At 43.3% G+C, this 26,023-nt stretch overlaps 3 protein-coding genes across 7 annotated transcripts; 2 read left to right on the top strand and 1 right to left on the bottom strand.

The window, feature by feature from the left end:
* The first annotated feature begins 245 nt into the window (after positions 1–245).
* On the top strand, positions 246–2,070 carry LOC135434370 (PIN2/TERF1-interacting telomerase inhibitor 1). The gene is made up of 3 exons (XM_064690939.1): positions 246–447; positions 534–1,909; positions 2,034–2,070. Exons 1-3 carry the CDS (start codon positions 375–377, stop codon positions 2,049–2,051), a joined length of 1,467 nt encoding a protein of 488 aa, XP_064547009.1. The 5' UTR covers positions 246–374; the 3' UTR covers positions 2,052–2,070.
* A 256-nt stretch (positions 2,071–2,326) lies between these two features.
* On the bottom strand, positions 2,327–4,918 carry LOC135434368 (DDB1- and CUL4-associated factor 11). 4 transcript variants are annotated; one of them, XM_064690936.1, is made up of 8 exons: positions 4,741–4,918; positions 4,577–4,665; positions 4,246–4,513; positions 4,044–4,190; positions 3,446–3,988; positions 3,220–3,375; positions 3,055–3,161; positions 2,327–2,985 (listed from the first exon to the last, which is right to left on the bottom strand). In XM_064690936.1, the coding sequence occupies exons 1-8, from the start codon at positions 4,754–4,756 to the stop codon at positions 2,845–2,847; spliced, it is 1,467 nt and encodes a 488-aa protein (XP_064547006.1). In that variant the 5' UTR covers positions 4,757–4,918; the 3' UTR covers positions 2,327–2,844. The 4 variants fall into 4 exon arrangements, with proteins under 4 accessions (XP_064547006.1, XP_064547007.1, XP_064547008.1 ...); XM_064690937.1 differs by having other exon boundaries at positions 4,753–4,918; XM_064690938.1 differs by having other exon boundaries at positions 4,736–4,754.
* A 220-nt stretch (positions 4,919–5,138) lies between these two features.
* Hil (Hillarin) lies at positions 5,139–18,853 on the top strand. Of its 2 annotated transcripts, none has more exons than XM_064690933.1 (9): positions 5,139–5,228; positions 10,796–11,283; positions 12,609–12,750; positions 12,813–13,027; positions 16,219–17,213; positions 17,270–17,756; positions 17,820–17,933; positions 17,996–18,159; positions 18,223–18,853. In XM_064690933.1, the coding sequence occupies exons 2-9, from the start codon at positions 11,095–11,097 to the stop codon at positions 18,398–18,400; spliced, it is 2,484 nt and encodes an 827-aa protein (XP_064547003.1). In that variant the 5' UTR covers positions 5,139–5,228; positions 10,796–11,094; the 3' UTR covers positions 18,401–18,853. The 2 variants fall into 2 exon arrangements, with proteins under 2 accessions (XP_064547003.1, XP_064547004.1); XM_064690934.1 differs by having other exon boundaries at positions 5,171–5,243.
* The last annotated feature ends 7,170 nt before the right edge of the window (positions 18,854–26,023 follow it).

Below are 26,023 nucleotides of genomic sequence, written 5' to 3'. Positions count from 1 at the left end.
CAGTGAAGGTGCTTGTGAAATTTTAATTTTTAAAAGAAACCCTGATAGTTGACAAGCAATAACATTGCTTAAATGTAGTATTTAAATATAAAAAAAAGCAAATAGCCATTCCAATAATAAATATATATATTATGCATTTACTAACATTAACGAAGTGGCCCACACACTACACAGCTGTCATACCAGTGTTGTGTATGCATGACGGCCCGACTCAACAGCTGTTTTCATTCAATTCTCTTCTACTGCCATTCTCCACGTGTTGAGCATGGGCCGAGTTTGAATTTGCATTTAAAAGTTTATCATAAATATTAATTGTGAACAAAACTATAAAATTAAAGTGCATACGGCTACAATTCGAGCTATTAACAATAAAAATGGCTATGCTTGCAGAACCGCGTCGCCGCAAACGGTACAACTTGTGTCCGCGCGGAAAGGCGCTCTACGAAGGTGAATGAAGCGGAATAGAAAAATGGAACGCTTACAACTAACATTGCATTACGTTTGTTATAAAATGTTTTATATTTAATTAACAGATGATACGCGTTTTGGCACGAAAATGCTCGAAAAAATGGGCTGGTCGAAGGGTAGAGGTCTCGGTGCGAAGCTGGATGGCTCTCAGGAATTTGTGCGTGTGCGCTTCAAGAACGATGCCGAGGGCTTGGGCTACGAGACGCGCGACGATCAATGGACCACGCACGAGGAGGGTTTTAATGGTCTACTGAAAACGCTGAATGGAGATGTCGACAATGAAGCAAATGGCAACGCATCCGCTTCCGAAGAAGAAACCCGGCCCATGGGTTTTGGTTTCAAGGCAGCAGCTCCCGTAGAGTCCAAGCCCAAGACGCTGAAGGAAAATATCAGCGGCATATCGCTAGAGGAGAAGTCGAAGAGCAGCAAAGCTCGTGTGCATTACAAGAAATTTACGCGTGGCAAGGATCTGTCGCAGTACAGCGAAAAGGACCTGGCCAACATATTTGGCAAGAAGGCCACCGATGATATTGAGACGCCTGTGCAAATTGAGGAACAGCCGGAGGAAGAAGAGCAGCCCGTGAATCCCAACTTTGCGGGCGTGCAGACGGTGAGCACTGGACTCTCTGTAAACGATTACTTTAAGCAGAAAATGGAAGCTATGAAAAAGAGGCTCTCTTCCAATAATAATCCCAATGATGCCTCAACTGATGAAACAAATGCCTTGGGCAACGAAGAAGCTGCTTTGACGGTAACTAAAAATGAAGATGAATTGCCTAAAAAGAAGAAGAAAAAGAAGGATAAAAGACACGAACAGGAGGATCAGCTAGAAACTGTACTGCCAGCAGAAACCGTCCAGAAAAAGAAGGACAAAAGCCAGGAACAGGAGGATCAGCAGGATCAGCCAGAAACTGCGCTGCCACCAGAAACCGTCCAGAAAGAAAAGAAGAAAAAGAAATCAAAGCGTGCTGCTGAAGAGGATGCGGTTGAGCTAGAAAAAGACCAGGCCGCAGAGGAAACCAACCCTCCAAAGCGCAAAAAGAAAAAGAAGGATAAGCAAGAGGTTGTAGAGGAATCGCTAGCGACAGATGAGCACAAAAAGAAGAAAAAATCAAAGAAAACTGAAGAAACGCTGTTGGAAACGACAGAGGAAAATGAACCTGAAAAGCCTGCTAAGAAAAAAAGCAAAAAGAGTAAAACAGAAAACAAAGAACTCACTGTAGAAGAAACTGAACTTAATGAAAAACCCGCCAAGAAGAAGAGCAAAAAGAGTAAAACCGAAAACCGGGAAGAGCCCATTGAAGAGGAAACTACGTCCAAAACTAAAAAGAAGTCAAAAAAACAAGTCGCCGCTGTGGATACACTTCCCACAGAGACAGCAGCCAGCACAGAGCCTCTACCTGCCAAAGCGAAGAAAACTTCCAAGACGAACGAATCCGAAGTAAGTGCAGCAGAATCTGAAATTGTATGCTCCAGCGAGGAAAACGGCGAACTCTTATCAATGGAGCAATTAATTGAAAAACAAAACTCATACAATGTATTCCAAATCTCTTCATTTTGTGCAGAAAAATTTCACATATTAGATATGAATGCGTTCAGGAACGCGACGCTGGCGGAAATAACTGGATACGCGCTCGACAACAATATCGAACTGAAGATTGTGGAGGCGAAAATGGATGCGGAGCGTATTATAGACCTATGGGAGGGTAAACAGAACAAATATATGGGTGTCAAGAATAAAGTACGCTATCTCGCCAGTAAAATAAAACATAAGAAATTGCAACAGGCGGATATTAGGAAAATAGTTAAAGTTAAGGCCTTCTCAGGCATCTAGAGCTCAGAGGCAATAAACAAAATGTTATTTCAACTCTGAATGCTTAAACATTTAGTTTGTATAATTCGATTTTGTACATAGTTTCGATTTTAATGTGTAACAATAAAATACTTTATAATAAATACAAGGAAAGTTTACGTTCATACATTAAAATAATGTCTGAGTTTTGTGATAACGGATTGCAGAGCCTGCTAGCGCAGTTCCACGCTATGCCACAGCAATAAACATTATAATACGTACCAGGAAAATGTACGCTCATGCATTAAAAGTATGTCTGAGTTTTGTGATAACGGCAATGTTGGGATTGTAGAGCCTGCTAGTGCAGCTCTACGCTGTGTCTTCAGTCTTGTTCGCGAGAACCAAGAGGGAGTTTAATGTCTATGTGTGATGTTTTGGTTTATAGCGTTGGTGGTATGAATTCTCGGCAAGCCCTAAGATCTGAACGTAATTATCTTATATATATTAACTAATGTTAAATATGTAACGTAATCTATACAACATGCAATATCAAAAGGCAACGCTAAAATCAAAAATTGCTTAATCTAGTCAGGCAAGTTATTACGGTTAGCTAGGCGACGCGAACGCCGCAAAGGTCTTGTGTCCTGTGTTTGGCTGCGTCGACGCTTCAAATTTTGTGCGGCCATATTACGGTTGTAGTTGTTCAGATTCACATGCGTGTCCCACTGCAGAAATCAAAGGTTAATGTCATAGCACAAAACCAAAACCAAAAAGCAACTCCTTAGCAGCCTTACCGAACTGGAGACAATTTCCGAGCGCACTGGATGCCAGTCCAAGTCGCGTATTACATTCTTGTGTCCCTCAATAGCCTCTTGAATTTTGCCAGTCAGCACGTCGTAAACTGCAGAAAATGAGATAAGATTAACAGGTGTTAAAATATATAAGTAAATACCAGCTACCTATAATACGGCCTGTGGCACAGCCCGTGTATATGAAACGTTGTCCGGTTTGCTCCATTGGAGAGAATTTGGCGCGCAGCAGGGTTTTGCTCACACGATGGCCGCGATATGTCATTATGCTGCTATCACCATCCAGCGCCTTGTGTGGATTATAAACTGCGTGCATATAAAATGAAATGTATAGAGCAATTATAAATATAGAGTACCAAACTAAGTAGTTAGTTACATTCGCGCGGCACGCGGTCCCAGCGATAGTCCCAATTGGTCATCGCCAGCTGATGCTGTCGCGCGTTGCTGCGAAAACGCAGATTGCTGGGCTGGCGCATGTCCCAGATTTTAATGCTCTGATCCTTGGAATTTGAGAGAACATGGTAGCCATCGTTGCGCGAATCAATGTACGTAATGCCATCAAAGTGTCCGATAAACGATACCACACACTTGGACAGACTGCGGCTGCGAAACGATGTGCGCAAATCGTACACCTTGAGCAGGCCATCATCACAACCAGCGATTATCACATTCGGATCATTGTTGTTCACATAACAAACAGCATTCACGTCCGTCTGGGGCATGCGATGTGTGCGTAGAATCTGTGTGGCACGCGTCTGGACATCGCCAACTATAACGGTGGCATTGTTGCTGCCGCCAATTATCTTGTCGCCCGTTGGCGAGTAGCGAAGCGAGAATATGGCGACTCGACTACTTGATGTCTCGTTCACATCGATCCACTGGCAATCGTCGTCGGAGCCATTAAGTGACATTATATAGACTACAAATAGAGGGAAAAATGAGCATGGAAGTTCGAGGCCTCAAATCACACTTACATGAGCGCGACCAGGTGGAGTAGGCAAAATGCTGTCCATTTGGACTGAAGTCAGCATCCGTGATGCTCCACTGTACATCGCGTGCATTGATGCGGTTCAACAAGTGATACGTGCCCTTGGAGCCATCATAGATGCGCACAAAGCCATCTGCAAGATAATTGCGCATTAACTTCATTCAAAAACAGTTAAGAACATTTCTAACTTTGACAGGCCGTCAGGAGTTTGCTGCCACTCTTATTGAACTTGGTCACAAACACTTTGGCGTCCAGAGACATCAGACGCATCGATCTATGATTGGGTATATACATGTTGGAGAAGTAGCGCTGTTGATTGGGTGAGAAAGAGTCGCTGCCAGGCGAGGCGAGGCCATTCTCCCGCTGTTGCAGTGCGTGCATCAGATTCCAGCGCTGTTCCGTGGGTTTGCTGGCCAGACTGCAGCGTGCCCTTACCTCTTTGTACATGTCTGTGGTCTGTAATGGGCGCCATGTATTAGTCATCGGTGCAAACAAAGGTGTTTTGAATTTCATGCTCACTCGAAATTTATCTACATTTGGCTTTTCACAAACGGGCAGATTGTTCGGGTGGTTGTTTTGGGGACGAAAATGCACGTCCATGGTGTTGACTGTGAAATTGATAACATTGTAACCAAATCCATCCTCGGTTATGTCAAATGGTTCATCGTCCTCGCTTACGATACCCATAGAATTACCCATCCTATTGTGAAAGCCAAACCAAAAATGCAATTTAGTCCAATTGCCAATAGTTGTTTGTTAGATTGGACGTTGGACGATAAGTGACAGTGGCGGCGCGTCGATAAATGTGTCATCAGCTGTTTCCCTTATCTCGAGCGCGAACCGCAGCAGGTGCAATTGCTTTTTACAACACTAAAAGTAGTAGCTGTTGTGAATAAATCCAATTTGAAATACACTTATTTATATCGCCTACTATTGGCTCTAGTTTATTTCTTATTTTTTTTGAAACCATTTATACAGGTATGCCAAGTTTTTATTCATCTTTTTATTTACATATTCTGTTAGTTAACAGCCCAGCACTGACTCAAAGCTCGTTGCACGGCCTAAAGCTTGCACATGTCTCAAAGCTCGGATCAGTTCCATAGCGATCGTCAACGAAATAGCGTGCGAAGCGGTCGGTTTTATTTTGCCCTGCACTTGTGTGTGTTTATATGTATGTGTTCGTTTGGTAATGAAATTTGTTACATTCCCGTTTATAGTTTGCACTTGTGTTGGTATATTGTTGAGCCGTTGTTTGCACACTCGCACACAAACCGAAAATATTACAAAAATGCCAAAAATCTAATATATAATAAAGAATCTCAAACATTTGTGTCTGTGCTCACTGAACTGTGTGCGTGAGTGTGTATGTGTGTTTGTATAGGTGTGTGTGTGTTTTAGTGGCGAGTTTTGTTGCTATACCAGCTTATGCTTATGCCGTCTGCATGTGTGTGTGAAATTTATCATAAATACTTTTGCACAACGCGCGCCCCTCAAAACGCATGAGAAGAAAGTTGTTTAGCTGCGTAGAAAACAACACACGAAACAAAAACTAAAAAACAAAAAAAAAACCGAAACACTAAAGAATAACAGAAAACAATTGAAATGCTGAAATACAAAGTATGTCAAACGCTTGGTGGCAGAACAGAGGAGCCAAGGGCCTCCAAAGTGCATACCGTCTAAAGCGAACTTTCCAGCCATGCACTTGCATATACATATGTATGTATATATCGCGTGTGTATAATCAAGGCAAAAAATAATAATAATAATGGAAAGAGACGAGAAATAATTTACAAAAAGTGGAGCGCGCCAGCGCAGCCACACAAAAAAGTGAAAGATTGCAAGCATGCGCCGCTGACGTCGCAGCTACACACACACACACGCACATTTAACGAGAGAGAGGGAGAGAGAGAGAGAGAGGATAGGAGCAGGCGTCAGTTAGAAGGCACCTGCTCTCATTGTTGTTGCTGCTGCATATTTGTGTTTGTTATTTCCCTTTTGTCTGTTTCGTACGTAAATAATAACTGTCGTCTGTGTAATTTAGTGCACACTGCGTTTTAGTGTTGTTTAGCTTCTAACTATTTTCGACAGTTCTCGCCCATTGTTGGGGCGGCGTTTTTAATTAGCAGCCGGAATTTAGCACACTTGCAATTAGCACAAGGCAAAAGTACGAAAAGCAGCCGATTTGCTTAAGCCATTAACAAGACTTGCGCCCGCTTTCCACATTCCATTATTCCAATATTTGCGCATTTCATTTGCCACACTAAGTAGATGGCATAACGGCAGCCACAGTTATCTCTCGTTTTTTTTCGTTAATGCTATTCATTTCGTTTCGTAAGCGCGCACTTTAAATTGTGTTTGTATTTTTTCTATTTTCATTTTCGTTTTTATCTTTATCTGCTTTGCCCGTGTGCAGCGGTCGAAAGTGACGCAATCATTTGCATTTTGTTTAAATAACTATGATTGTTTCATTACTAATGACTGGGAAACCAGTTATAGATATAAACAAGCTGTATTTTATATAGACATTCATTTCGTTTATTGTTGCTGTTGTTGCTCCCTCCTGACAGCGGCAATTATGCCAATACAAGCTCATTAAAGTGTTCACCTTGTTGCCGTTGTTGCGGCTGCATTGCGTCTTTTACTGTTATTAATATCGATAGGCATTGTTATCGTTTCTCTGGCAGCGCCAAACAAAAGACTCAAGCCACAAACTTGCCACCAAAACTGTCACGCAGCAAATTGATAAACACACCAAAACCCAACGCTCTCTGTATGCAAATAGCTTATTCGAAATTAATCTATTTAAATATTTTGATTGAGCGACTTTCGTTTTCTTGATTTAAGTCTATTTTCTGAATGAATCCAAATTGATTTTATGTACAAACTATTCCGAAATAATGCCATCATTCCCAAACTGTTTATTTGAATATTTCTGATTTCTTTGGCTTACTTTTTGAGAGAATTTTTGGTATTGCGTAATAGGAAATTGAATATTTAAAAACGAAACACAATTTGTGGCGCCTAAATAAGAATTTATATTGTAATAATCAGGTTTCAAATGACCTTCGTCGTTCAAATATGCTAATTAGGAGCTTGGATACGTTCTCTTAAATTTGTTTGTTTATATATGTTCATTTTTAGATTCTTTTACTGTGTATTTTATCTCTCAAAAGTTCGTTTAATCCTTCAACTAAAATATTTCATATAGATTTGATTATTTTGTTCGGCATTTCCAGCTGGCCTTGTTGTTCATTTTTCCGCATAGCATTGTAAAAATGCATTGAGTTGGAAAACAAATCCTAAGTCGAGTGATACATGAGATGAGTTTTATGCTTGGCATGTGCGAAATTCTACGCCCACTAAGCACACAAAGTCCCCAACCTGAGATGCGATGGCAATTGGAATGGGTATAGAAATAGAGCCAGAAGCGCTTCTTAGTCACACTTCGCTGGTCGCGGTCGCGGTCGCACTGGGGAATCGTGATTACGGCTGTGACTGTGATGTAAGCGCGGCTCCCCCTTGGCGGGGCCGACGATTTGTCAGACATGTCCAAGTCTTTGTGCGCTTGTCATTACAATTATCATTACACGCTAATTATGTCAAAAGCAGCGTCTAATTAGACCATTCAATCACATCGATTGTGATCGCATCACAGATACGCCCCCCCTCCGCCCGCCCCCTCCGTTACGGCTGCTTTTCGTGTGGGCGTTTCATTCATGGCTCGCAAATGTCGATTGATTTCTTTGTGGGCTGCCAGCGGCGGCGCCAAATTAATTTAACCAAAGCCTGGGCCTATCATTCACCTTATGGGACAGCCCATTGACACGGAACTTATTTAGTTGAGCTGTGATGAGTGCGGATTGGAATGCTGCGAGCTGTCGGCTTAAAAAGTATCTAAAACCATTTTGGTGTTAACTTTAAACTGGTATTAATTGAGAAAATCAGTTTAACATATTATTGAACAAAACTTGAGCTTTTTAAATGTGTGGGAGAATGCAGATATTTAAAGCCAAATAAGTGGGAACAGTTTGTGGCCGATTTTCATGGCAACTAGAGCTCGGTATAGAGAGTTTTTATATGTTAAATTACCCGGCTTTAGTTGGAAAATGTCTAGAGTTTAAGCTAAAATATAAGTTAATGAAAAATATAAAAAAATAAATGTGAGAACAGAGTATATTGTGTACAGAAACCCAAAGGAGAAATAAGTGGGAACAAATTTATGACATATGTTGATTGCAAGTAGAACTCTAGAGAATTTTTTGTATGGGAAATGCTCTTCTAAAATATAAGTAAGTAGAAAAATTATTAAATAGAAAAAGTGAGAACAGATGCAGAAACGCAAAGTGTAAATAAATGGGAACAGTTTATGAAATGTCTTGTTTGTAAGTATAACTCGGAAGAGTGGATATAAATAAATACAAAAATATCTGTAAAAGACAAATGAGAACAGTTTTTGTTATATATATCCATATCCAATAGACTAATAACCGAATATTTATCTATAAATACTTGGGAACAGTTTGAAAAGTATCGTTAAAATTCACATTTAACTGGAATTAACTTTGTATCTATTCCTACTAAAAGCTAAAGCATTTTGTTTAAAATCGTGTGCATTCATTGTCCGAAATGTAAGAAAAAGCTAAATGCTAATCATATTTGAGAGGGACTGCCCCCCCCCCCCCCCCATACCCTCGCCCACCCCTCTTGCACTTGATAGCATTTGTAACGCTCGATCGAGAGCAAAACCTCAAAAGCGGAACTTGAAAAATGGTTTTGCAGGCAATCAAAATAATTTGGTGTTACAAAACGTTGCCTGCATTTACATTGCCACATGGCAAGCGGCAAGCGGCAAGCGGCAAGTGGCAAGTGGCATGCAACAAGCAGCGGGCAGCAACCTTCAATGCGCTAATCACGAAGACAACAGCATGCCTCCCCCCCTCCCTCCCCCTCTCTCTCTGTTTTAACGTTCATTAAACTTGAAAAGAAAGCAAAGCCTGCCATAAAAGCGCATTAGTTTTAATTTTGGCCAAAAGCAAAGGCAAGTGCAAATGCAACTGCAACACAATCAATTAATATTACATGCTCTTGTGTGTGTGTGTGTGTGTGTGTGTGTGTTTTATGGTTTACCAACTCTGATTTAATTGTGGAAAAGCAGCAGCAACAACAACAACAACAATCGCTGCAATTAATCAAATGGCAAAAGCAAAAGAAAAACAATTGCAGCTGGTGCCAGGCAGCGCGCGGCTTTTCCGTTGTTGCGCGTTGCACGTTGCACGTTGCACAGCCGCAACGAGTTCAACTGTTGCACGTTTGCCGCGGCGAGGTCAATGGCAATGCCATTTCATACCCTACACATTAGTCAAGTCGGCCCAGCTCCGCTGCTGACCATATTTATTTGCGGCCGTTGTCCATCGCGTCCACTTGATTAAAATTCATTAATTATATTTTCCACAGTCCAACAAAAATGAAAGTTTTTTTTTAGTTTTTTTTTGCCGCCTTCACACTGAAACTGAAAAATGAAGCAACTTTGGCTTTGACTTTGACTTTTTAGCCATGCGACGGCGGCTTTTGGCCAGTTTTGGTAGCCGTTTTCGTGGCTGGCTGGCCATTGATATGACCAAAATGGGAGGGGCAGCGCTTACTAAAAGGAAATCATCAAATGCCCACACACAAGCGATGCTTGCGGATTCTGCTTGAAATCTGTTGTTTCGATTTGTATACCCAGATTTATATACCCTGCAGCTATTAGCTGAAAATGGGCATATTGTCTGTGACAGGCAGCAGAAACTAAAGTCTAGTTTATTTATAACTTGGTTCGTCTTTTCGAAATCGATAAATATCGATTGTAGACAGGTGATAGATGGATAGATAGATATTATAGATAGATTTTATAGATAATTAGATAGATAGATAGATAAATGGATAGTTAGATAGATAGAAAGATATATAGATAGATGGATAGTTAGATAGATGGATAGTTAGATAGGTAGATGGATAGATAGATAGATAGATAGATAGATAGATAGATAGATAGATTAATAGATTGATAGATTGATAGATTTATAGACTGATAGATAGATAGATAGATAGATAGATGGATAGATAGAGAGATAGATAGATAGATAGATAGATGGAGAGATGGATAGATAGATAGATAGATAGATAGATTGATAGATTGATAGATTGGATTGATAGATTGATAGACTGATAGATTGATAGACTGATAGATGGATAGATAGATAGATTGATAGATAGATAGATAGAACGATAGTTAGATGGATGCACAGATAGATAGATTGATTGATAGATAGTTCAGTTCATTCTTAGCATAGCTCGAAGACTTTAAGAGATATAACTTAAATTTTTGGTATATTCACGTAGTTTAGCGCCTTCTTCAAGCCCTAAATAATTATTAAAGATTAAACAATAAAGAGAAAAGTTAGATAGATTAGATAGATCAGTTCATTCTTAGCCTAGCTCGAATTCTTCGGTATATTCATTCTTCTTCTTCTTCTTCTTCTTTAAACAATAAAGAGAAAAGTTATTTAAGCAAAATGTTTAACATAATTTGTATAAAGCTGCCTGTGCTTTTATATAACTGTGTGCGAGTACATTGCCGCAATTCGCAGCTAGTTACAGGGTATTTACCAGTCGGTCGACTCACAATTTATTGAATTTTTGGCATTTGTGACTTATTTGATGCGTTTTTCGTTCTTAATTTTTTATTTTTTTGGGCAGCTACTGGCTTGAGCAGCAGCAGCAACAGCAGCAGCAGCAGCTGATGTGGAACATGGCGCACCAATTGGCTGGCCAATAAATTAACATAGAGGAGCTGAACAAGCCAAACCGAAAGTGTCACGACGACGACGGCAACAACAAGTAGAACCCGATAAACGTGCCGCACCACAAATCGACAGAGAGACAATCGAAACAGAATATAAATTGCAAGTGAAATTTGAAAATAAAAGTAAAAACCAAAACACGCACACACGTAGAAGATAACCGGAAATCAGTTAAGAGCAGGAGCAACAACAACTATGTATCGGCCAAATTTCTACGAGTCGACCTGCCTGCGGTGCAGCGAGACCGTCTATCAGGTGGATCGCGTGGGGCCACTCAAGGATTTCACATTCTTTCATTCCGGTTGCTTCAAGTGCGTCCATTGCGGCACCAAGCTGACGCTCAAGACATATTTCAACAATCAGCACAAGCAGGACGACAAAGAGGCAAGTTGAAAAAACAAAAACGAAAAAAAAAACGAAAGACTTAGGCGACAAACGTGCAACAAGTTGAAATATTTGCATACTACGACGACGCATGCATAACAATAAATAACTTTGTTATTGCACTTAGCCAAATGTGTGTCACTGCGGTCTGTCAGACATACATATATATCTATATCTATATCTATATATATATATCTATATGCATATCTGTATTTATGGCTTTAAAGGCGGCCTCCAGCTGCGAGTAGGTGAAGCGGTTGCCGCAAAGTCTCTCGCAGCTTTGCACCTAACATTGTTTGACAGTTTAGAAACTAAACAGTTGAAAATTTGATTTATGACTGCGCTAAACAAATTACAAGAATATAATTTAATTAACATGCATATTCGCTGAGTTTTCAACTTATTTGCCCTTTTCCTATAACTTGTTGTTATTTTTCAATTAGCTAGAAACTTGCCAAGATTTTAGATTAAAGCAATAACAATTGTCTTTTTATTGAATTGAATACAACAAGATATCAACTTATTTTCTATTTAAATGTTGTGCCTCGAAGTAGCCAAAAGTATTCTAGTTTAATATAAGGCTATGTCAAGATAGCATCAAACTGAAATTATATACCCTGTAATCCAAAGTATACCCTTTAAAAAGGGCTAAATAGGTATAAATCTATCTGAACGATCTCTTAAGCTATAAAAGCATGAGACTTGAAATTCGAATTATATATTCATGAGTTTATCAAACTTTTTTTCTCGATATCTCCTCCAATTTTGGTTTCTTAAGCATAACTCGAGAATTATAAGCGCTATATACACCAAACTTGGTATGCAGATTCTCAAAGAGTATATAAAAATTAAAAACATTTGCCAGAGCCTATTGCAGCCAGGGTTGCCAAGTTTCTATAGCTCACTTACACATATCTTAAGCAAGTATTGCGACACTTTAGACCTGTTTACAGGGTATCTTTGAGTTATGCTCATTATTTGCAGCTGTATTTAAATCGTCTTTGATTTGTCAACTAAGCTGCCAATTCTGGCACCTGAGACCGTGTCCATTTTGGGCCGCGTTACCAGGCAGTTCTTTATAAGGTCAGAGCATCAGCACATCTTTCAAGATAGAAAAAACAAACACCTTTTATAGAGAGATTTCAGTCAATATGATCTACGCATAACAAAAGCGTGAAGCGCCGTGATTCAACTTCAAGATTGCCCAACAATTTATGCGTAATAAGCATTTTGTCTCGGGCTAATCTGTTTGTACAAATCGGCCGAGCCAATTGCTGAGGCATTTCATCATGATAAACGCTTTTTCTTTGTGTTTTGGATTGCAGGTCTATTGCAGTTCACATGTACCAAAGAGCGGACCCGGCCATCTGGACCAGACAGCGGTGGGCATTCGGCAGGCCTTGAATGCGCCGCGCACCAACAAATTCGTGAACGAGCAAATACGCGGCACACGCACCGAAATCGATGGTGAGCTACGACAAGCAGCCGGATGCACTTGCTCCGTATACTATGAATTTTAACACTTGCAGGTGTTGGCGTCGGCGGCGGCCTCGGCTCGCGCCAATCAACGCCCAATGGCTTTGGAGGCGGCGGGCGGGAGGTGAGCTCCCCATCGCAAAACGATTCCGATTACAAATATGGACGCTTCGATGCGAGCGCTTTGCATATTGCGCATGCTCTAAAGCAAACCGAAGTACAAAAGGCCTACAACAAGGCGCGCGAGAAGCCAATTGATTTCTACCTGGTACGTATACTCTATATATATATATATACTCCCTCTCTTGTATCTATTCTAACTGGCCGCAAATTAAGAAATTATTTAGTGCAGAACATCTAATGAAATTTAACTGCCAGCCAGCCAGCCAGCCAGCCAGCCAGCCAGCCTGGCCAGCAATCATTGTTAAAGTCGTTTATAGCGGGTTGGCAATACACACACACACACGCACACACACACACAGTTAAACTCTACCTAGCTGTGTCTTGTAAACAAACGGTTGTGCAATGCTTCGTCTCCAGCTCCAGCTCCAGCTCCGTCTACGTTTTGCCATGTCCGCCTCGCATTGATCCGAGTCGAGTAGCTAGTTGAGTTGAGCTGAGTTGGGGGTATTTAATTAATGCAATCGCAGGCAGAGTCATGATTATGTAGGCTAGTGTGCTATTTGCACTTGTGCGCTCAAGTTTGTTGCCTAAGTCTTTTGTTTTCACGAGCCACTTCAGTCCAAACCAGCTTAAGAATTAACAAGACTTGCATTAATTAGACTAACTACAAAAAGAAACACAGTTAAACCAGAGACTGCTCTCTGAAGAAGAAGAAGAAGAAGAAGAAGAAGAGGATTGCTATAAATAGTTGACCAGCATAGTTAATATCTATATTTATGTATATTTCCGTTTTTCAAATATGAAAATGCATTTCATTTGCCAACTAGCTGCAATTGTGGCCAAAAGCTTTTGCATTTGCCATCTCGATTACAATTTATGGCTATCTGCAGCATTTATTGGCAAGTGAGTCGCATATGCATCTATATCTATATCTATATCTATATCTATGGCAGATCTGCTTTAGCTTTAGCTTTGACTTAGCATGACTTGGCACTTGTAATCGCTTGACGCTGCAAATCTGCATGATGGTGAAAGCATTATAATCGCATTTTACGTAAAAAAAAAGAAAAACCGATTTCAAAAAAACGAAATTAAAATCGCACAAGTTTTTGTGTGTGCGTGTGTGTGTGTGATCTGTTCGTTTGGTTGGTGGCACCACAAACAGTTTTTCTTTCACTTTCGAGAATGCCACACGCGAGTGATCAGCAGCAGCAGCAACAACAACAACAACAACAACAACTCTTAACAGCAGCAGGCGCATATTATTGCAACGCTCAATTTAACAAATTTCGAACAGGTGTTTGATGGCTTTGTTGTTGCCACACCGCAAAAGCCACAAAAAAGCGCCGTCTAATAGAAAATATGTGAAAAATTGCATGCATGCAATCATTAAAAATTTTGCATGTTTTACAACTGCCACGCACACAGACACACACATACACACGCACACACCCACCACCAACAGCAAAAACAACGCTGCGAGCTCATTTGTAGCTGGTTTAACGCAGTCGTACACATCATTTTGGCCAGCAGTGTGCCTCTGCCGCGGCCGCTGTGCTGGCAGCATAGATTACCATATACGGATATCTGTGTGTGCGTCGCCGTCACTCGTTATTCCGGCTGCACTAAAAGCGACGTCAGCGTCGACGTCAACGCTGCGCCGTTTGCAAAATCTAAATTATGCGCACCAGAGTGAAAGTAACGGCAACGTCGCCGCATTTGCTTCATCATTCAGCTGACAGCCACGGCGGCAGCAGCAACAGCAGCGCAGTCGGCAGCGTCATTCTTTGGCGCTCTCTTGCACGCTCTCTCACTGTGTGCGTGACGCACTGCGCTCTCCCTCGCTCTCTCTCTCTCTCTCTCTCTGTCCATTTGCGGCCCTTATGCAATGCACGCCATGTAATTGTTATTGGCCCGCAAACACTTCCTCATGCCTAACTTTAAGCTTTTTGCGCACTTTTGTCAGACGCAGTCTGGCCAATTTACCGTTAATGCAGGCGTGTATACATATTTATTTGTGGAGGGAAATTTGTTGTGGCGAGGGGAATTTTTGGTTTGTATAAGTAGCTTGCGCAATAATTAATTTTCGAAGCTTTTGCACTTTCGTTTTCATTTCGATTTCGGCTGCTGCTGCTGCTGTTGTTATTGTTCTCGTTGTTGTTGTTGTTGTTGCTTTTGCGCTTGGGATTTGTCACAGTGGGCGTCATAAATGTTGTTGCTCTCAATTTTATTATATTTCATTTTTTTGGACGCTCACGCAATTCGACTGTCCATTGTCAACGGGGCTATGAACCATTTAGTTGTTGTTGTTGTTGTTGCCACTGCGGCTGCTTATTACTCATTTTTTGTTGTTGTTGTTTGTTTTTGTTTTAAAGTTATTGTTTTGAACTTGACATTGAAATTTGGTTTTAATTGCATATTGTTATGGCTTATATGTAGTTATTAATGTGCACGTGTGTGTGTGTGGCGCTAAATGCTTCGAAATTCCCATGCGGAAGCATTAATTAAATGCGGACCATGGCTAATTTGTTTAATGCCGTATTATTTGCCACACATGTTGTATGCGAAATTGAGTGCAACATGCAACCTGCAGCCGACTGTAATTATGACAAAGCCAACTAATTGAATTTTATGTGCCTCAAAAAGGGTTAAATTCATGGGAACACTCTCGGGCAAACGATAAGTTTGTTTGTTTTACTCGATGTGTATATGATTAAAGCTTATTGGGTACTGATCTCTGATTGGATATCATGTGCATCTAACTGAAGTTGACATTCTTAATGTGACCAGGGCGAAGCCGGATAATTTCCTTCAGTATCTCATAACCACAGCACATTATTACAGATCTTAGCTAGATAAAAAAAAAAAATGCTCATAAATACTTAAAAGATCCTTTTAGTATTTTCTGGATTTTTGTATTTCAAACTTCCTTGTTTTAAGCTGGTCTCTCAGTCCAAAAAGATCAGCAAAACAGTCTCAAACCGTTTTTTGCACTCACGTCGTAATTTGTAGAATTTAATTTACCGCAATTTGTAGTTGGGTGAAATTTTGAGTGGGCATTAGAAAAATTCGCCTAGTTATCGAGAAGGCGCACGCAATGCGTGACCACAGCGCCAGTTGTGTGGCAAGGAGTGAAGGGGGGGCGGAGTGGGGGGGGGGGGGTGGACTGCAGATAATGTCAGATATTTAGCCAAGCGTCGCAGCTGAAGCGTGGCATTATAATTAGCCAAGTTAACAAGCCAAGCATTGCAAATGCAACTGCTGCTGCTGCAACATGGCCAGAAACGAGATGCGGCGCTTTCTCTCTCGAGCTTCTCTCACCAGCTCTCTTTGCAGGCTCGCGAGGAGCAGGCGCACCTGGAGATGAAGCATCGCAAGGAGGAGGACGATCTGTATCGTAAGTTTGCGCGCAAGCGCGAGGAGGAGGATCGCAAGATACAAAACGAATTCCAGGACGAATGGGAACGTGAGCTGCAGCGGCTGACGCACAAGTTCGAGAAGGAGCTGGCGACGTCGCGTCGCAATCGGGACGAGGCCAACATCCTGACGCTGCGCCACGAACAGCAAAAGGAGGACCTCGAGAAGAACATGACGCTGCGGCGCAGCAAGAAGAAGGAGAGCATCACACGGAAAATGCTCGAGCACGAGCGCTACGAGACGGCCGCCCTGGTCGATCGCCAGTCCAGCGAAATGCTGGAGCTGATCAGCGCCCGACGCTCCGAGTACATGCAGAGCGAGAGCATCTTTCTCGACGATGAGTTCAGCGAGGGCGCCGTCCCCATTGAGTATCCATTGAATGCGCCTGTGCCGGCGCCGCCGGCAGTTAGCAAATTTCAAATCTACACGGATCCCATTGAGTTCGAGGATGTGGATCGCATTGCCATTTCGGTGGCGCAGGAGGATCAGAAGACGTTCACGGATCTGGTGCGGCAGCTCGTCGGCCGCTGCACCACGGACATCGAGAAGGCGCGCACCATCTTCCGCTGGATCACGGTCAAGAATCTGAATGCCATGCACTTTGATGACGATCTGCGCGGCGATACGCCGATGGGCCTGCTGCGCGGCATCAAATACGGCACGGAGAGCTACCATGTGCTGTTCAAGCGCCTCTGCAGCTATGCGGGCCTCCACTGTGTGGTCATCAAGGGCTATTCGAAGAGCGCCGGCTATCAGCCGGGCGTCAAGTTTCAGGATTCACGTTTTCGCAACTCCTGGAATGCGGTCTATGTGGCCGGCGCCTGGCGTTTTGTCCAGTGCAATTGGGGCGCACGCCATCTGGTCAATGCCAAGGAGGCGCCCAAACAGGGACGCGGCAAGAACGACAGCCTGCGGTGAGTCCTGGCCCACTCGCCACACTCACTCTCTAAATCTCTCTGCCTCCTTCCAGCTATGAGTATGATGACCATTATTTTCTGACGGATCCGCGCGAGTTCATCTACGAGTTCTATCCGCTGCAGGAGGAGTGGCAGCTGCTGAAGCGACCCATAACGCTGCGCGAATTCGAGAATCTGCCCTTTGTCCGTTCGCTGTTCTTTCGCTATGGCCTCCACTTTGCGGACGAGGGCTACGGCGCCGTTGTCTTCACGGACGACACGGGCGCCGCCACCGTGCGCATCGCCATGCCCACGGACATGCAGAGCTGCCTGATATTCCACTATAACCTCAAGTTCTATGACAGCGACGAGGAGCTATCCTACGATGGCGTCTCGCTCAAGCGCTTCGTCATGCAGTCCGTCATTGGCAACATTGTCGCGTTCCGCGTCCATGCGCCCTGCTCGGGCGCCTTTCTGCTCGACATATTCGCCAATGCGGTGACGCCGCAGGAATACCTGACCGGCGAGCCCATGAAGTTCAAGTCTGTGTGCAAGTTCAAGGTGAGCAGCAGCAACACCCATTAATCTTATCTGGCTCCACTCTAAATCCTGGCCTGCTTCCAGATCTGCTGCGAGGAGCTGCAAACGGTGATGGTGCCGCTGCCGGACTGCGCCAGCGGCGAGTGGGGCCCCACCAAGGCGACGCGCCTCTTCGGACTCATACCCATTACACATCAGGTGGGTACAAGCTGGCGTTGAACTAGCAGCCGGTTCTAACTTCATCTTGTTCTGCTTGTCAGGATCCGCTCATCTTTGCCGGCCGCAGCTTGGATCTGCAGTTCCGCATGTCGCGCCCGCTGACCGATTTCATGGCCACGCTGCACAAGAACGGCATCGAGGAGAAGAAACTGGCCAAATATGTCACGCACAGCACGCTGGATGACATTGTCACGTTCATCATTAAGTCAGTTGGATGGGAATAACAAATTTCACGCTTCGAATTCATTTGAAAACTTTAATCTTTCAGCTTTCCGGAGGAGGGTCAATATGGTCTGGATATATATACGCGTGAGCTGGGCGCGCCGCAGCATCATCACCATCACAATAATAATAACAATAACAACAATAATAATTCCTCATCCGGCGAGAAGCATCTGCTGACGCACTGCTGTAAATATTTAATCAACTCCTCCAAGCGGAATTAAGTTTGTTATATGAATTTGTTGAAAACGCAAACAGAATGCAATATTAATTAATAGTCTAGTTAATAAGCAGCTACTAAAAGTCTATATATATATATATGTATACAAATATGTATACCATGCACCACTGTGCGTGCAGGTGCTAAAGATAATGCATGCCTGAGTGCATCCACTTAAATATCTGCCCATCTATATATCCTGCTCAAACACATTTGTTAATCCACACACAGGCTACATCATATTATATATCTTAACGAATTGGCAGCTATATATATATACATATATATTAATCGCATCGAATTGAATTATGTAAATACTCTAGACTCTAATCATTAGACCTTAAATGACCTAGCAATATGCCTGGAGTAATCCAATTTTTGAATACGTGTTGTACTTAATGATTAATGCCTAATAATTTATTATTGAATTAAAAACGTCGCGATGTTTTGTCCTTAATACACCAGCTTATATTGTGTTGATCTAGGTTTCGTTTAAGCGTTCCGATTTTTTTTTTTGTATGACAATCACCTGTAATTAAACACTCTGATAATGTGAACCAATATATAAACTTATGTATTTTCGGCCCACTAAAAACACCCTCCTTATTTTGGCTTTGTCTACTGCGGTTCCAGTTCCAAAATTTCCATACATGTTATTTTAAATGATTACAACTTGGGTATTTGAAATCCGAATCGATAGTCGGAATCTGTACGAGCTGAAAGAGGTATATCATTCCGAAATCGGACTGTATTTTCCCGAGATATTTCAATTTGAAAATTTCCGAAAAACTTCAAATGGCCATATCTCGGCCAAATAAAGCCCGATCCCTGCAAGATTGGGCGCGTTGAACTCGTGGGGATCCATAGAATAGATTGGCATCAAGGTTTTTTTGATTTCAGAAAAAAGTCATTTTTCACAAAAAACGTGATGTAACCCCTTGCCATTTTGGTCAATTTGGGTCATCTCTTAGAATGGGGATTTTTGGATGGCAATCGATAGTCGGCATCCTTACGAGTAGAAAGAGGTATATCATTCCGAAATCGGACTGTATTTTCCCGAGATATTTCAATTTGAAAATTTCCGAAAAACTTCAAATGGCCATATCTCGGCCAAATAAAGCCCGATCCCTGCAAGATTGGGCGCGTTGAACTCGTGGGGATCCATAGAATAGATTGGCATCAAGGTTTTTTTGATTTCAGAAAAAAGTCATTTTTCACAAAAAACGTGATGTAACCCCTTGCCATTTTGGTCAATTTGGGTCATCTCTTAGAATGCGGATTTTTGGATGGCAATCGATAGTCGGCATCCTTACGAGTAGAAAGAGGTATGTCATTCCGAAATCGGACTGTATTTTCCCGAGATATTTCAATTTGAAAATTTCCGAAAAACTTCAAATGGCCATATCTCGGCCAAATAAAGCCCGATCCCTGCAAGATTGGGCGCGTTGAACTCGTGGAGATCCATAGAATAGATTGGCATCAAGGTTTTTTTGATTTCAGAAAAAAGTCATTTTTCACAAAAAACGTGATGTAACCCCTTGCCATTTTGGTCAATTTGGGTCATCTCTTAGAATGGGGATTTTTGGATGGCAATCGATAGTCGGCATCCTTACGAGTAGAAAGAGGTGTGTCATTCCGAAATCGGACTGTATTTTCCCGAGATATTTCAATTGGAAAATTTCCGAAAAACTTCAAATGGCCATATCTCGGCCAAATAAAGCCCGATCCCTGCAAGATTGGGCGCGTTGAACTCGTGGAGATCCATAGAATAGATTGGCATCAAGGTTTTTTTTGATTTCAGAAAAAAATCATTTTTCACAAAAAACGTGATGTAACCCCTTGCCATTTTGGTCAATTTGGGTTATCTCTTAGAATGCGGATTTTTGGATGGCAATCGATAGTCGGCATCCGTACGAGTAGAAAGAGGTGTGTCATTCCGAAATCGGACTGTATTTTCCCGAGATATTTCAATTTGAAAATTTCCGAAAAACTTCAAATGGCCATATCTCGGCCAAATAAAGCCCGATCCCTGCAAGATTGGGCGCGTTGAACTCGTGGAGATCCATAGAATAGATTGGCATCAAGGTTTTTTTGATTTCAGAAAAAAGTCATTTTTCACAAAAAACGTGATGTAACCCCTTGCCATTTTGGTCAATTTGGGTCATCTCTTAGAATGCGGATTTTTGGATGGCAATCGATAGTCGGCATCCTTACGAGTAGAAAGAGGTATGTCATTCCGAAATCGGACTGTATTTTCCCGAGATATTTCAATTTGAAAATTTCCGAAAAACTTCAAATGGCCATATCTCGGCCAAATAAAGCCCGATCCCTGCAAGATTGGGCGCGTTGAACTCGTGGAGATCCATAGAATAGATTGGCATCAAGGTTTTTTTGATTTCAGAAAAAAGTCATTTTTCACAAAAAACGTGATGTAACCCCTTGCCATTTTGGTCAATTTGGGTCATCTCTTAGAATGGGGATTTTTGGATGGCAATCGATAGTCGGCATCCTTACGAGTAGAAAGAGGTGTGTCATTCCGAAATCGGACTGTATTTTCCCGAGATATTTCAATTGGAAAATTTCCGAAAAACTTCAAATGGCCATATCTCGGCCAAATAAAGCCCGATCCCTGCAAGATTGGGCGCGTTGAACTCGTGGAGATCCATAGAATAGATTGGCATCAAGGTTTTTTTTGATTTCAGAAAAAAATCATTTTTCACAAAAAACGTGATGTAACCCCTTGCCATTTTGGTCAATTTGGGTTATCTCTTAGAATGCGGATTTTTGGATGGCAATCGATAGTCGGCATCCGTACGAGTAGAAAGAGGTGTGTCATTCCGAAATCGGACTGTATTTTCCCGAGATATTTCAATTTGAAAATTTCCGAAAAACTTCAAATGGCCATATCTCGGCCAAATAAAGCCCGATCCCTGCAAGATTGGGCGCGTTGAACTCGTGGAGATCCATAGAATAGATTGGCATCAAGGTTTTTTTGATTTCAGAAAAAAGTCATTTTTCACAAAAAACGTGATGTAACCCCTTGCCATATTGGTCAATTTGGGTCATCTCTTAGAATGCGGATTTTTGGATGGCAATCGATAGTCGGCATCCTTACGAGTAGAAAGAGGTGTGTCATTCCGAAATCGGACTGTATTTTCCCGAGATATTTCAATTTGAAAATTTCCGAAAAACTTCAAATGGCCATATCTCGGCCAAATAAAGCCCGATCCCTGCAAGATTGGGCGCGTTGAACTCGTGGAGATCCATAGAATAGATTGGCATCAAGGTTTTTTTTGATTTCAGAAAAAAGTCATTTTTCACAAAAAACGTGATGTAACCCCTTGCCATTTTGGTCAATTTGGGTTATCTCTTAGAATGCGGATTTTTGGATGGCAATCGATAGTCGGCATCCGTACGAGTAGAAAGAGGTGTGTCATTCCGAAATCGGACTGTATTTTCCCGAGATATTTCAATTTGAAAATTTCCGAAAAACTTCAAATGGCCATATCTCGGCCAAATAAAGCCCGATCCCTGCAAGATTGGGCGCGTTGAACTCGTGGAGATCCATAGAATAGATTGGCATCAAGGTTTTTTTGATTTCAGAAAAAAGTCATTTTTCACAAAAAACGTGATGTAACCCCTTGCCATTTTGGTCAATTTGGGTCATCTCTTAGAATGGGGATTTTTGGATGGCAATCGATAGTCGGCATCCTTACGAGTAGAAAGAGGTGTGTCATTCCGAAATCGGACTGTATTTTCCCGAGATATTTCAATTGGAAAATTTCCGAAAAACTTCAAATGGCCATATCTCGGCCAAATAAAGCCCGATCCCTGCAAGATTGGGCGCGTTGAACTCGTGGAGATCCATAGAATAGATTGGCATCAAGGTTTTTTTTGATTTCAGAAAAAAGTCATTTTTCACAAAAAACGTGATGTAACCCCTTGCCATTTTGGTCAATTTGGGTTATCTCTTAGAATGCGGATTTTTGGATGGCAATCGATAGTCGGCATCCGTACGAGTAGAAAGAGGTGTGTCATTCCGAAATCGGACTGTATTTTCCCGAGATATTTCAATTTGAAAATTTTCGAAAAACTTCAAATGGCCATATCTCGGCCAAATAAAGCCCGATCCCTGCAAGATTGGGCGCGTTGAACTCGTGGAGATCCATAGAATAGATTGGCATTAAGGTTTTTTTGATTTCAGAAAAAAGTCATTTTTCACAAAAAACGTGATGTAACCCCTTGCCATTTTGGTCAATTTGGGTCATCTCTTAGAATGGGGATTTTTGGATGGCAATCGATAGTCGGCATCCTTACGAGTAGAAAGAGGTATGTCATTCCGAAATCGGACTGTATTTTCCCGAGATATTTCAATTTGAAAATTTCCGAAAAACTTCAAATGGCCATATCTCGGCCAAATAAAGCCCGATCCCTGCAATATTGGGCGCGTTGAACTCGTGGAGATCCATAGAATAGATTGGCATCAAGGTTTTTTTGATTTCAGAAAAAAGTCATTTTTCACAAAAAACGTGATGTAACCCCTTGCCATTTTGGTCAATTTGGGTCATATCTTAGAATGGGGATTTTTGGATGGCAATCGATAGTCGGCATCCTTACGAGTAGAAAGAGGTATGTCATTCCGAAATCGGACATATAGTACCCAAGATATTTCAATTTTAATATAATTCCTTACCGCACCTTTTTCAAAAACCCGAAAAAGATAATAAAAAAAGTTAAAGATTACCGAGCCTCCACCGTCGTGGGGTTTACTACTCCAAGACTAACTGGCCTGGAGCAAGTTTTACAAATCTGAAAAATGTGATTAGTTTTGGTAAAATGAGAAAAAAGATGATTTTAAAATGGAATACTGAAATGCATTTATTAGACAACGGGCTATGGGTGATTTTAAGGATTGCTTTTGAGAGGAAAGTTTATTGGAATAATTTCTGCAATCTGGATCTAAAGCCACCCAATAGAAGGCTAATAAGCTTCAGGACTGGTCTTAGTTGTCGCCCTCGTCATCGGATGCAAGATTAATGCAAAGCGGCGATTCATCTGGTTCCTCCAAAGGATCTTCCTTTACGACAGGATGGGGCTCCTGGGCGGTGGGGTTTGTTTCTTGCTTAACAGGTTTCGACGGCTTAGCTTTGGGATGTCTAGCGGAACGATTAGAGGGTCGCGGCGGCGACTTGTCGCCAAATCTCTTACGTAGCCCACGCACAGGAACTGTGCCGTAACGATAGAACACTGAGTAATCGTTGGCAGCTATATCCGTGGCACTGGCCTTGTCTATGCTGAGGACGAGCAGCGTGCCGCCGGCCTGGCTCTTGCGTGAGACTACCTTCCAGAGATCGGTGTTGTACTTGTTCTGCGACCTAATCAGACCCAGCAGAAACTCATCGGATTTGCCTTCGCTGCGTGGCAGGAAAATCGTAATGTAGTAGTACTTGGACTTGGGATCACCGAGCTTCGGCACGACGGGACGTCCCTTGTACGCGTATATGTGTTCGGCGGTTTGCATTAGCCAGTCGGCGGTTGCCTGATTGGAGCAGTCCACTTTCAGGAATCCCGCCTTGAAATGGATGTTGGAGAAACGCAAGGGAGCTGCCGCACTGGCCCCAGCCACGACCACCTCCTGCAGTATGGCCTCCTCAAGATCCAATTTCTCCTGATGGTTGAGCTTCTCATTTGGATAACCCACGGGCATTAGCGATACGGTCATTTCGTTGGGATTCCTTTCGTTTCTTTCGTCCCTTTCGGGGCTTCTACTTGAAGCTTGGCGCTCATAATTGTGCACGAATTCTTCACGGGAACTCTCGCAGGACAGCAACTGTTCGTCAACAGGCAAGCCGGGACCGGGACCCCGAAGATAATTGGCCGCTGGCTGAATTGGTTCTTTGGCCATGCGCAAGGCTTCGTCGGGGGGAAAGCCCTTTTTGAGGTAGCGCACATACCACTTGGTGCGCGATCCGCTCAGGTTTCGTCTGTTTGGATCACCCTTGCCACCGGGCTGACCCGGCGGCAGTATATTCGGTTCACGTTTCGGACGCTGCCTTCTCAATTCATTCTCGTTTCGGCTTAGCTCCCTTTTTTGCGGCCTGCTGAGATTCACCATGGGACGCCATGTCCCGGCATTGTTCCCATTGCCACGTGGCGGCAATGGGCTACGTCTTGGCCCCGGGCTCTGATTTCGCCGGAATTGTTGGGGCGGCGGCGGCGACGGCGACTCTCTAGCCAGGCCGCGATGTGGGCTATTGTGTCTACGTGAGGGCGGCGGAGATATCAGTCGCCTCATGCCTCGAACCGGACTACGGCTACGCCGTCCTCCTCCGCTAAACTCTCTTGCGCAGTCTGGACTGCGACTGTGCTGCCTGCGATAGAGCTCCGGGTTTCTGCCCGGACTGCGATTGGACGGCTGCGGTTCATGTAGAAATCCCGGTCCTCTCTCCGGACTTTTGTTGAACTGCCTGCGCAGTACGCCCGGCCTACCCGCCCCCTCTGGACTGTTGTTGAACGGGCCTGGTCCCCTTTCTGGACTGATGTTAATCGGCCCGCGCAGCATTCCTAGAGGTCTCTCCGGACTGCGATTGAGCTGCCCGCGCAGGGGTGCCGGCCCCCTATCCGGACTGCGATTGAACTGCCTTCCTCCATTGCCCTGTGATGTCTCGATCGCGATCGGACCGCGATTGAACTGTCCCTGTGAGATTGGTGGTCCTCTGTTTGGCCAGGTGAGATAACCCAGGTTTTGAGGGTTAAGGTTGAGCTGTCCGCCCGGCAGTCTCTGCATGGAATGCGAAAAGGAAGCGTTGTTGTTGTTGTTATTGAAGCGATCTTGAAAGAACATGGGCGCCGGTCCCATGCCAAGTTGTTGGCTTTGGTTCCGCTGTTGATCCGGCGGGAACTGTTGCAAGCCCAATTGCTGCATGGGCTGCTGCTGCCCGCCAAAATCGTCGCGTCTTGGCGGCATATTCCGCATGGAATATCCGCCTCCGAGCGCACTGAAATTCTGCGGCATTCGGTTTTGGTATTGATTTTGATTTGTTGGATTGTTTTGATTAAAGTTTCTGTTATACATTTTGCTAGTGATTCCCACGAGTGGCGGAGAAATAAACGGTCCGCCCGGGCAGAGATCCGCAGTGCCCGGGTAAGGCTGATTGGAACAGGCGGTCGCCACATGCCTGAGCCCGCCGTTAGCGACTGGAACTATTTGGTAATCCGGGCCCTCCAGCCTGGCCGACTCTCGGCACGGTTCGAATGACACCTTAGTCCGGCCCGGAGTGAGATTGATTAGTGGAATAGGATTGGATTGGATTGGATTAGTGGATTAGTGTGTTAGTTGGGGTGTATGTGTGCGTGTGTGTGGGGCTATGCTTTGACAGGCGGCCCCACAAGCGCCTGGTCGATAAGGCGTTTAGGTCCGCCTCACCCGCTGGCTGTCCGGGGCTGCTTATTGGCGCGGGGTTAAAAGTCACCCGCGCATATTCACAGCTAACCTGCCCGTAGAACACACGGGGCAGGCCGTTCGCTATCCGCAACCTGCGACCCGTCCGGCGGCCTCCAGCTAGGCCCCTGGCGCAACCATCTCACAAATCGGTTAACGCCAGACCGGAAACGAGATGGAGGAGAG

Source organism: Drosophila montana, unplaced genomic scaffold, assembly GCF_035044405.1.
Source record: "Drosophila montana isolate Dmon_TW-CO22-7 unplaced genomic scaffold, ASM3504440v1 contig_3319_1, whole genome shotgun sequence".
NCBI classification, from domain to species: domain Eukaryota; kingdom Metazoa; phylum Arthropoda; class Insecta; order Diptera; family Drosophilidae; genus Drosophila; species Drosophila montana.
This window is presented reverse-complemented; position numbering and strand designations above follow the sequence as displayed.

Bases quoted from the DNA above. Each gene is read 5' to 3' on its own strand.
- LOC135434370 (XM_064690939.1), top strand. From the start codon at position 375: ATGGCTATGCTTGCAGAACCGCGTCGCCGCAAACGGTACAACTTGTGT. The intron at 448-533 runs GTGAATGAAGCG...TTTAATTAACAG, and splicing joins CGGAAAGGCGCTCTACGAAG to ATGATACGCGTTTTGGCACG.
- LOC135434368 (XM_064690935.1), bottom strand. From the start codon at position 4,756: ATGGGTAATTCTATGGGTATCGTAAGCGAGGACGATGAACCATTTGAC. The intron at 4,191-4,245 runs GTTAGAAATGTT...ATTATCTTGCAG, and splicing joins ACTCCTGACGGCCTGTCAAA to ATGGCTTTGTGCGCATCTAT. The intron at 3,162-3,219 runs GTAGCTGGTATT...CATTTTCTGCAG, and splicing joins TGCCACAGGCCGTATTATAG to TTTACGACGTGCTGACTGGC.
- Hil (XM_064690933.1), top strand. From the start codon at position 11,095: ATGTATCGGCCAAATTTCTACGAGTCGACCTGCCTGCGGTGCAGCGAG. The intron at 11,284-12,608 runs GCAAGTTGAAAA...TTTGGATTGCAG, and splicing joins ACAAGCAGGACGACAAAGAG to GTCTATTGCAGTTCACATGT. The intron at 13,028-16,218 runs GTACGTATACTC...CTCTCTTTGCAG, and splicing joins AGCCAATTGATTTCTACCTG to GCTCGCGAGGAGCAGGCGCA.